The sequence below is a fragment of the Brachycentrus maculatus genome, unplaced genomic scaffold (genome assembly GCF_059751285.1).
Source record: "Brachycentrus maculatus isolate JH-2025_06_01 unplaced genomic scaffold, ASM5975128v1 h1tg000176l, whole genome shotgun sequence".
NCBI classification, from domain to species: Eukaryota; Metazoa; Arthropoda; class Insecta; order Trichoptera; family Brachycentridae; genus Brachycentrus; species Brachycentrus maculatus.
In genome coordinates this window covers 1,898,355-1,911,170 of record NW_028280928.1, presented here as the reverse complement: position 1 = coordinate 1,911,170, position 12,816 = coordinate 1,898,355, and the positions used below count along the sequence as shown (strand labels likewise).

The 12,816-nt window shown below is 28.3% G+C and overlaps 1 protein-coding gene across 2 annotated transcripts in view; it reads right to left on the bottom strand.

Annotated features, from left to right (window-relative positions):
- Positions 1–293: 293 nt before the first annotated feature.
- The window catches only part of LOC148308110 (uncharacterized), a 595,155-nt gene continuing 582,632 nt past the window's right edge, over positions 294–12,816 (bottom strand). The window contains exon 5 of one of the 2 annotated variants that reach the window (XM_088262331.1): positions 294–751. In XM_088262331.1, the coding sequence (XP_088118457.1) occupies positions 564–751 (188 nt within the window). In that variant the 3' untranslated portion in view covers positions 294–563. Of the gene's footprint in view, positions 752–6,838; positions 7,588–12,816 lie in introns of those variants that run through there. The other variant, XM_088262327.1, reaches the window with a different exon arrangement.

The following is a 12,816-nucleotide window of genomic DNA, read 5'->3' as shown; positions in this document are numbered from 1 at the left end:
TCTGTCAAATCAGACATGAGCTAAGTGTTACCATTCACGAAATAAGCACTAGTTGAAAAAAAAAACTTTAGATGGCGGACCCTATATATATATATATACAATATACTGTATATATATATATATATATATATATATATATATATATATATATATATATATATATATATATATATATATATATATATATATATATATATATATATATATATATATATATATATATATATATATATACATACACATGTAATATAGCAAAGTCAGGATTCTTGTTTATAAAAAAATAATAAAAATGCTTGGTTGTAAGATAATAACACTTTTATTCTGCTGGATTATAAATATTTTCGATATTTTGATTTATTAAAATATAATTTTTTATTTAAAATAGATAAAATAAAGCCTAGTAGATTTATTTTTTGCTATAAAGTTAGTAATGAATATATTAAGTAACTTGTTAATACTACATATTAATACATTGCACTCAAACCCATTAATCGTTGAATTTGAAAGAAAAGTGGTTGAGGGAGAAACATTTATTTAAACCTACATATTTTAGGTGCCTAACATCAGTGATGATGTATATTATTGGTATATATGATGTCGTTCCCAACAGTGTGTATACGCGCCTTACATCCTTTAGAATGATGCGAGGAACAAACCCAATGTATCTTGCTGCCGCGTTCTTGTTTTCTCGTGAACAAGCGATCTCCAACTTTGACGCAAAGTTTATTCTTACGCGATGTCACAAACTCGGCTGAAATAAAATAAAACTAGTTAAATACCATTCAAAATTAGTATGCAAAAATATATGACTTCTGCCTTCTTCTTGTGTCCAGCATTGAATTAAAGTCTCCCTCTTGGACTTCCACAGTTATCTGTTGGACGCGACTCTCTTCCAGTGCAGGACCACCACTTTCCTAATGTCATCGGACCATCTTGTCTGGGGTTTTCCCCTTCCGCGTCCTGTTCTAGGCCTCCAAGTCAAACACCTTTTTCGTCCATCTATTATATTTTCAGATATACGTGCCATATGACCTGTCCAGTTCCACTTTAGTTCCTCGATTCTTTGAGCCACATCTGTTACCTTGGTCTTTTCTCAAATATATAGGTATATTACATATTTTGTCCGCCTTCGTAGTGTAATGGTCAGCGCGCTCGGCTACCGTTCTGGAGGTCCCGGGTTCGATTCCCAGAGGGGGGTCTAATAAATATGATGATTTTTTCACTCCAATATTTATTCAATATAACCCTGGACTGGTATCTGAAGCGGAGGGCTGTTCACCTTTCCTTCGTGTGTTAACGATCAAGATAACACTGCGTTTATATGATGCAGTGCCCTATGCACCATTGGGGTGTGTATAAGGGTTCGAAAAAACATTTATAGGTTATTTTTTAGATTTTTAATTCATAAAAAAAATTAAAAAAGAAGTATTTGTGTTTTTATTATTTACAAAAATACTTCAATTTCAACATTTTGAGTGTGTCCAAATACTTGTTCACAAAATCTGGATTATCTCCAATAACAGGAGTTATTTTCATATTATTTTTTGACATCTCATCAAAGATGAAGAAGAATATGGAAGTCTGGGCATTTACGGGGCTTACGACCGTCATAGGCTGGTTTAAGTGATCACTTTACACACGTGTAACATTCACCAATTCTACCCATTCAAAATGTTGTAAATAAATTATCTGGTCAAATTATAAGCTTAATAATAAAAATGAAAATGGTATTTTCTGGCGTTTCTCATGTGTGTGATTATAATCCAGGATTCGGATCTCACATACTAATATAAGAGTTTCTTATATTAATATGTGAGCCATAACTTATAATAACTTCAATTTCAAACTGTTTATGTGAGCCAAAGCGGTTCATTATTAAAAAATAGGTTTCAAATTGTGGTAGAGTGGGTTCGAACCCATTCAGCTCAAGAGTCCGCGACACTTACCACGGCACCACAAACCGACACACATAACCAACTGTTTACATACACATATACATATGTGAATGTGTAAATGTTACTTCCCAATATTTAAGTAGTGTGGTTTTCGATTATGGATAGAATGGTAAATGTTACACGTGTGTAAACTAATCACTTAACCAACCTATGACAAGTCGTTAGCCCTGTAAATAGTTAGAATTCCTTCTATTCTTCTTATCTGTGTTAATATATTAAAACATGTTGATATGTATTTAAAATAATTTGTCTGATTTATTGGTGTAGATGTTACCGCGTTTGACCACCGAGCCGAAAGTCCCGAGTTCAATTTAAATAGAAAATGCAAATAATGGTTAAAATAATTGGAATAATAGATTGTAGAATACGAAAAAGTAAACGCCGATTTAATAAATAAACGATTTATATTTCATCATGTCAATCACAATAAAACTGAGTTTAGTGCCATATCGCTAATCCGAACGTTCCAGAATCCGAAAGGCGCTGATTCCTAAAGATTTCGTGCCTAAATAAAAAAATCCACCTTCTAAAATCGTGAAAGCTTTCAGCATAGCCATCAACTAGACTGAAAAAGTCGTCCAGAATACTAAGGAATTTATGGTTTAGAGACGAATCCATGATTTATCCTTTGAACACCAGTTAGGTTCGTTGGTTCAAAAGAAAATATGGATTTTTTTTCAAGGTAATTTTTTTATTTAAATGTTTAAATTATTCTTTCAGTACCTATATACAAATTAAGATTAAATAGTATTCAACATTTTGAGTGAATTTTGTATATTGTCTTCATTATCTGTCTTTCAAAAAATTATTTTGATACAAATATCAAGTCGTTACAATTTTATTTTGATGATCTGATGATTGAATAATTTTCCGAAACCGGTAGTCAAGAATAAGTGTTTATAAAAGTGGTATTACACAAAGTAAACGATAAATGATAAGGGGAGTGTTATTTTGATTGTGTCCAAATACTTGTTCACGAATCTGTATAATGTCAATTATATGAGTTATTTTTCATATTATTTGAATAATATAAAAAATAACCTCTTTAATTGGAGATCATCCAGATTTGTAAAATATTTGTGCAAGCTCAAAATGTTGTAAACAAATTAACTGGTCGAATTATAAGCTAAAATAAAAATAATAAAAACGATATTTTTTAGCTTTTCTCATGAATGTGATCATAATCCAGGATTCGAACCTTACATCCAAATGAAAGTGTTTCTGCTCAATAAAAAGCTTCTTTCATCTCACCAATAAGTATCTAGTGAAATTCTCGTGATTCAAGCACTATATTTCGAAATTGAATCATGTATATATAAGTTCCACGAATTTGAGTAGTATTGTTGTCAATCATGGGTAGAATTAGTAAATGATACACGTGTGTAAAGGGATCACTTAAACCAGCCTATGAAGGTCGTAAGCCCCGTAAATGCCCAGACTTCCGTTTTTTTCTTCATCTATGTTGAGATATCAAAAAATAATAAATGTAGAATAAAGAGCATTATCATAAACCTCAATTTCTTTTTTTTTCAAAACACTCAGTAATACGAAATATACCATAACCCGAACGACAAACTCCACGATTTACGTTCGAATTAGCGAGCTGGCACTGTTTATTAATATTTAATTCAAATAAATATTTAAAGCATAAGGTTGAAATATACATTTTCTTTCATATATGTATGGATATGAATCAATGTTCATGGGTGTTATTGGAAAATATAATCATTTTGCCGATAGTATGTAAGCGTGCCTTGCATCCTTTGGAATTGTGTGATGAGCAAACCCAGTGGACTTTGCATCCGCGCTCTTGTTTTCTTGTGAAAAAGTAATCTCCGAATTTGATGCAAACTTTATTTTTGCGGGATTGCAAAAACTCGGCTAAAATAAGAGATAAAAGATTACTCAACATAATATTACACCGGTATTGGATATTGCGACATGAAAAATGTATCATCTACATTAAAATTTGTATATTATAATATTATATAAAATTAATATTATATTTGTGTTATTTGAATGCTTGTTATGTCTGAATGACTCTTGTAAAAGAAAACACTTGTTTTTTACCAATAACGTTTATTTTATTACAACGACTGGTCTTCTTATTTGTAAAATAGATACTTATTTATGTTTAAGTTTATATTTTGACCTGAAGATGGAAACATGGCTTCCGAAACTAGTCGTTATAATAAAATAAACCCTAGTGGTAAAAACAAGCGTTTTTCTTTTACAATTTCATCATGTTTTACCACAAAGTGAATGCCGAAACAATAAATAAAATGACCAGGACTCATCGGAATTAATAAAAAAGACTACTACTCACAACACATAATTAAAACACAGAAACATGATAAAATCATCTCATTAACGGGTTAAAGATACGGCATGTATTACATATTCTTCTGTTAATAAGATCATCTTTAGTTTTTAGAAATTTACCTTGTTTGTATATCGTGCTTCAAGACTGCAACTTCAATGTCAATACTGGCGCCGCATTTGCTTCCCACCCTTATAATTCAGCTACATAAATCTTCGTTCCTGAATGCGCTTTTCCGTCTAGCTCATCATCAAGTTTCAGTACCATTAGACGTTACATGGTATACTTTATAACTCATATGTACCTATCAATTGTACACGGAGTGTTAAAAACTTTTTTAATATCAGTTTATTTGGATATACAGGTACATACAAAATAAACGCCTAAGCTTGTGCAGTAAACTGTCTCGAAGTAAAATAAATTAATCCTTTGCATCAAAATACATTTATTGAAAGAAATAACATAGTTAAACAAAAATATATTTGAAAGAAATAACATGGTTTATCAAAAATATAGTATGTCTCGAAATACATTTATTGAAATAAATAACATGATTTAACAAGAAAATATTTAGTAGTATGCCTTTTAAAGAAATAACATGGTATAACAAAAATATATTTGGTAGTATGTCTCGAAATACAATTATTGAAAGAAATAACATAGTTTAACAAAAAAATATATTTGGTAGTATGTGTCGAAGTACATTTTTTGAAAGAAATAACATGATTTAATAAAACTATATTTAGCAGTATGACTCGAAGTAAATTTATTGAAAGAAATAACATGTTTTAATAAAAATATATTTGCTAGTATGACTCTTTAATTTTAAAATTTACTTAAATATATTTTATCGTCGTTATATTATACAATATTTTCCGTTTATTATTTCACGATATATCATGTATGAATAAGAGGAAAATACATTTTTTTGGTTTGTTCTTAAACATTTCCGTACATCAGTGATCATGTATGTTTTTGGAAAACACTATAATATTTCCGACAGTGTGTAGGCGTGCTTTACATCCTCTTTGGTTGTGCGAAGAACAAACCCAGTGAATTTTACTTCCATGTACTTTTTTTCTAGTGAAAAAACGGTCCCCAAATTTTATGCAAATATTATTTAGGCGGGATTGCACAAATTCGGCTAAAAATAAATAAAAACGAGTATTATTTAAAATAATGATACATTCATCAAAATATTAATATCCTACGCCAGGGATGGCACGTATACCATAGACAGGGTTGCCAATCTGTGGGGAATTTCCCAAACTGCGGAGAATCTCAACTCGATTGGGGAGTATGTTGGGATCGGCACTATGTGAGGAAAATGTGGGGATTTCAACATTTGACGACTTATTAATATAATAATGCTGTGAAAGTATATTTTTTGTGTGTTCTTTTTTAGTATAATTTTATCAATTATTATCATCAATGTATCAAGTGCATCAATTATTCGGTTTGTGTACTATGTAACTTAATATATATTAGCTGTTTTTTTAGGCTGTAGTTTCTTCTATATTTTATTACGTATCAAATGTATTTTTAATTACTATGTTTTTTATGTAAAAGCTCAAGTAGGGTGTCAATATTTAATATTTGAAAAAATATGTACTCTTTGTTTTATGAAATCTTGTTTATTTCCATGGATAAATTTTGTGGGGAATTTGTGGGGAATCGGGAAAATGTTTTTCCCCAATTGGAGGAAATTGACCTAGGTTTTTGGGGAATTCTGAAAATCGGCATTGGCAATGCTGACCGCAGATGGCACGCGAGACGATTTTGCATGTGACGGGAATGAAGAAAAAAAATAAAAGTGATTATACAAAAATTAAAAAAAAGTTTAGACGAAATTTCTACTGCTTGTATCCTATTAAAAGCTACCTGCTATGAACCCGTTATGAAAATTTAGCATCTGGCATCCAACAACAAAAATCTCAATAATAATGAAGTTTTAAGGGTTCTATATATTTTTATTAAAACTATATTTTATTTACTTCTTTTATTTTGCTATTACTTTAATGAAGTTTTAAGGGAACTACATATTTTTATTAAATCTATATTTTATTTAGTCCGCCTCCGTAGTGTAATGGTCAGCACGCTCGGCTACCGTTCTGGAGGTCCCGGGTTCGATTCCCTAGGGGGATAAAATAAATATAAGTGATTTTTTCACTGTAATATTTATTCAATATTACCATGGACTGGTACCTGAAGTGGAGGGCTGATCACCTTTCCTTCATGTGTAAACGATCAAGATAACACTGCGTTAATATGATACAGTGCCCTATGCACCATTGGGGTGCGGGTAAGGGTTTTATTATTTTTATTATTATTTATTTCTTTTATTTTGCTATTACTTAAATATTTTTTCTTTGTATTAATGCTTTGTTTATAATATATTCAAAACGTGAGTTATACAAACATCCAATGCATTTTTATTTCCATGGCACGCGACATACTGTTATTTTCAAAAAACATTTTTGGCACTCTGGCTCAAAAAAGGTTCACCATCCCTATCCTTCGAGGCAACTTTTGTCTTGGGATATATCAAAATGAAAAAAAATATTGTTTGAAAATACATTTAATGAAAATAAATTTATCGTACAGTAAAAATAATATAATTTCTACCTTATAGACATCCATATATAAAAATTATATCGATCAATTTCTTTTAACAGTAGTTGTATTTTTCAGATTATTATTATTTTATTTAGAAAATTTTTGGGTGTGTACAAATCCTTGATCACCTGTTAGCCCTGTAAATACCCAGACTTCCATATTCTTCTTCATCTATGTTAAAACACACTTAGGACGGGAAAGGTATTTCTACCCGTTCGGTCGATTGATGCTTAAGGACGCGAAGGGTATTTGTACCTTCTGCGTCGGCCTCATTTTTTAGTTTTCTTTAAGTGGTATTTTATAATTTTTTATTTATTCGAGAATTGTACAGCTTTACATTTAGTAAAAGTATATAGTAAAAAATAGTTACATCAATAAAAAAAGCCAATTACACAATTCCAAGATTATTACACAAAGTGAATGATGAATGATAAACTGAGTGTTATATTACCACAACACAAAGTTAACAATGTTTTAATATACAAAATTTAATACATATGCCTACGAATTAATGTTGATGTACATTATTGTTATATACTATATCATTCCCGACAGTGTGTAAGCGTGCTTTACATCCCCTGGAACTGTGCGAAGAACAAATCCAGTGGACTTTGCTTCTGAACTTTGCTTTCCATGAGAAATAATAGTCTCCCAATTTGATGCAAGGTTTGTTGTTGCGGGATTGCACAAAGTGCGCTACAATAATAAAAAAAACGTATTATTTCATTTATTTATTTATGTTTATAACTCAAAGACCAAGATATTTGGCGTTACAAAAAACACATCACTCAATAAGTCTCCAGCCTTATTGAGTGATGTGTTAACGTTTTTTACGTGTATCTAAATATTTGTTCACAAACGTAGGTTTCTCTACTAAGGAATTATTTTTACATTTCGGAGTTATTTTACACATGCACCTACAGTGTTATGAGATAAATGACATATGTATGTAGGAGTTCGAAATTTTTTATCTAAAAATTACACCTAAGTAGAGAAAACCCAGATTTGTAAACAAGTACATGGACATAGTAAAAAAATGTTGTGTATAAAATAACTAATCAAAGCTAATTAAAAGCCCATAAAATTTACGTTCTAAAACCCACTAATTGGATTCATTGGAATTTTTCATTATCGAAAAGCAATGTTAAACACGCACGAAATGATTTTTTTATTATTTATAAATTTACAAAACTGAAGTAACTAAAACTACTGTAACCTGTAAACTAATGATCAGAATGCCAAAAAATATTGACACTTGTTGTTTGATGGTTAGTTCGGTCTAGAAATCATACGGGTCTGACCATAGTGTAGCCATATATGTATTTATGTGTCAAATCAGAAATTTATTGGGTGATGTGTAACCTTCAGTAAATTATGAATGTCTTTTTATAAAATTCTGTACTGGACCTCGTCTTAATTGGCGAGAAATTGCCTAGTTATTTTGAAATTATGTCTTTTGCAACAACAGCAAAAATGAACCATATTCTGTGTTACTTAATGTTTTCAAAAAAACTTATTAAAACCCTTATTATTACGAAAACTCCATTCTTTAAAGGCATGTTTATTTGATCAGGTTAAAGACGTGCGTCGCTTCGATTCAATACTGTACATTTTAGACTATTGAGATATAAAAAAGGATGAAAACAAACAAAAATGGTTTACGCTATTGAAAATTTATTAAAAATAAAACGTAATGATAATTTATAAGACATACGTGTAAGTAAAATAAAAGAAAATTCAACAAAACTGAGTAGTTTATCCCCAAGTAAAATCAAATCATTAATATTTTTTTATTTATAATTGAAATTTTTATTTGTTAACATTTATATATATATATATATATATATATATATATATATATATATATATATATATATATATATATATATATATATACATATATATATATATATTATATATATATATATATATATATATATATATATATATATATATATATATATATATATATATATATATATATATATATATGTATATATATATATAATGATAATTTATAAGACATACGTGTAAGTAAAATAAAAGAAAATTCAACAAAACTGAGTAGTTTATCCCCAAGTAAAATCAAATCATTAATATTTTTTTATTTATAATTGAAATTTTTATTTGTTAACATTTATATATATATATATATATATATATATATATATATATATATATATATATATATATATATATATATATATATATAGAAAATTCAACAAAACTGAGTAGTTTATCCCCAAGTAAAATCAAATCATTAATATTTTTTTATTTATAATTGAAATTTTTATTTGTTAACATTTATATATATATATATATATATATATATATATATATATATATATATATATATATATATATATATATATATATATATATATATATATATATATATATATATATATATATATATATATATATATATATACATATATATATATATATTTATATATATATATATATATATATATATATATATATATATATATATATATATATATATATATATATATATGTATATATATATGTATATATATATATATATATATATATATATATATATATATATATATATATATATATATATATATATATTATATATATATATATATATATATATATATATATATATATATATATATATATATATATATATATATATATATATATATATATATATATATATATATATATATATATATATATATATATATATATATATATATATATATATATATATATATATATATATATATATATATATATATATATATATATATATATATATATATATATATATATATATATATATATATATATATATATATATATATATATATATATATATATATATATATATATATATATATATATATATATATATAAATAAATACATATATACAATGATTTAAAAATTCATAAACAAAATTATCATTTTTTTGCAGAAACCCACCAAGCCACCTTTTGTGTCTTGCCGGTGGAGTTCTTTTTTATAAGTTATTTTTATTATTGTTATCTATTTCAACATAATATATACACAAAAAAAGAAGAAAAAAAAACAATTTCACAATTTATAAAGTATCGACCCTTGATCATTTACCCATTCCTTCATTTTGCTTTCAAGTGAAAAACCCAATGACAAGGAAATGGTTAATTATGAGTGATTAGGGAAGAGTATTAGTCGGTCTCATATTATTTTTTAAAACAAGATACGCTATTCAAATACCTACTTTATGTAAAGACAGACATACAGGTATGTGTGTTTCCATCGTAGACGTTAACAGACATATAAATTTTATAAGAATAAAGATTTCAAAATAATAATTTTGCAGAATAATTCAAAGTAGTTCATAATATTGTGATATGAAACACCGGTGCACCGTCGGCTACAAATAAAAAATGCTCGGAACTACAGGTACGAGTTGAAGTGTTCTACTCCCATTTCTTGAATGTTTTTCGCAGATACTCTGTGGCACATTTTATGAACTTTATAAATTTAAACAACTAAAATAAAAAAAGTGATGTAAAAAAGTGGTTAAAACAAAGTTGTTTAATTTTATAATGTTTTACTCCCATATTTCTTGTTAATTCTTTGGACCATCAACCCTTCGTTGTGAATAAATCGCGTATCATGGTTGTGTAGTAGAATATTTTTATATTTTGTGCTAGTTTGTTGTTCAACGATGATAAAATCTTACATTTGTAATTTTCACATGTTTATTTACCTACATAATTCATTCAATAATGATGATGTACATTGTTGGTAAATACGATGTCGTTCCCGATAGTGTGCAAGCGTGCCTTACATCCTTTATGATTGTGGGAAGAACAAACCCAGTGAACTTTATATCCGGATTCTCGTTTTCTTGTGAACAAGCGGTTGCCTAATCTGATGCAAAGTTTATTGTTGCGAGATCGCATAAACTCGGCTAAAATAAAAGTGAAATTATAATAAAACAAAAAACACGATAAAAAATAAAAAATAAAAATAAATATAATATATCAAAGGAAATTGCATATTTCGAGCGTCAATTTTTTGGCGTTTTTTTTACATAAAAAAAGTAAGTCACGAGCAAATTTGGATGGTTGAGTTTCGGATAAAATATACCTAAATATATATAAAACAAAAAATATACATCGCACCAAAATATCTGATCCAGCCTTCTTATTTTGACAAAACTTGATACTTTTGGCAAAATTTTGTAAAACTAACAAACCGCCGGTTCTCCGCAGGAGTAGGCAGAGAGAATAGAACGCCACACCACTCTTTCTTTGCAAACACTCTTTGCTTCTTCCACGTTCATGCATCTCCTCATACATGCTCGCCGATTCGTAGCGATCGCAAAACTACCTTAGTTATTGTGACACCTTGTGTCTTTTTTAAAACCCTTTGGTTATTTTTCATTGAATAAAACGTGTTTAATGAAAAATACAATTTTTTTTTCGTTCAGGCGAATACGAAAATTTGCATTAAACACTGCACCTCAATAAAATAAATTTATTTTCTACATTGACTTTGTAGAAAATATATTTATTTAATTTCATTCTCGTCTGGTGCCTTTAAAGTAAGACTAATCACTTTGCCGATCACGATAACACTGGATCAAAACGATGTATATTTATGTATATAAACCATTATTTATGTATATAAACCATTGGGTGCGGGTAAGGATGTAATTAAAAATAATATAAATTATGAACAAATTATTTTATTTCTCCATTCTGTACGTAAATAATAGCATATTCCTTAAATAAATGACATATCAATTTTAAATGAAAAAATCCGTATTTTCTTATTATTCCAAACACCATAAAAAGGACATTCACTAAAATACTTTATTTCGATAAACTGTGTGCGCAGAACAAACCCAGTGATCGTTTCTCCCAACATCAATATGTTTGCTTACAAATACATAGCGTATGAATACATCAATGATAATGTATATTATTGGAAAATACGGTATGACTTCCAACGGGATGTAAGCGCGTCTTATATCCTTTGAAACTGAGCGCAGAAAAAACCCAGTGAACTTTACTCCCAACATCAATATGTTTGCTTACAAATACAAAGCGTAACAATACATCAATGATAATGTATATTATTGGAAAATACGATATCACTTCCAATGGTATGTAAGCGCGCCTTACATCCCCTAGAACTGTGCGAAGAACAAACCCAGTGAACTTTGCATCCAACATCTCGCTGTCTTGTGAACAAGTGGTCTCCTAACATGATGCATAGCTTATTTTGGCGAGATTGCACAAACTTAGCTAAAAAATTAAATAATAATGTTAAACACAATAAAGAAAAAAGAGATTTGAAATTTGTATAAAAATTAAAATTTGAAAAATCAGAAATAGGTAAAGCTTAATCAATAATAATAATAATAATAAATCCTTTACCGCACCCCAATGGTGCAAAGGGCACTGCTTCATATAAACGCAGTGTTATCTCGATCGATTACACATGAAGGAAAGGTGATCAGCCCTCCACTTCAGGTACCAGTCCAGTGTAATATTGAATAAATATTAGAGTGAAAAAATCACTTTTTTATTATTAAACACATATTTATTAAACCCCCCTGGGAATCAAACCCGAGACCTCCAGAACGGTAGGCGAGCATGCTGACCATTACACTACGGAGGCGGGCAATCAATAAAGCTTACCCATAATAAATAAACAACTAAATTTAACTTCGAGTCCACTTTCGAAAATATTCCCATTATGCATTTGTCTTCTTTCTCTCATGCAAAAATTTATTTTTATATAAATATCAAATTATAATCATTTTATTTAAATGACCTGGCGATGGAATGATTTTCCGAAACCGGTAGTCACGAATAAGTGATAATAACAGTGATATTACAGAAAGTCAACGATGGATGATAAGGAGAGTGTTTTATTACCATACCACAAAATTA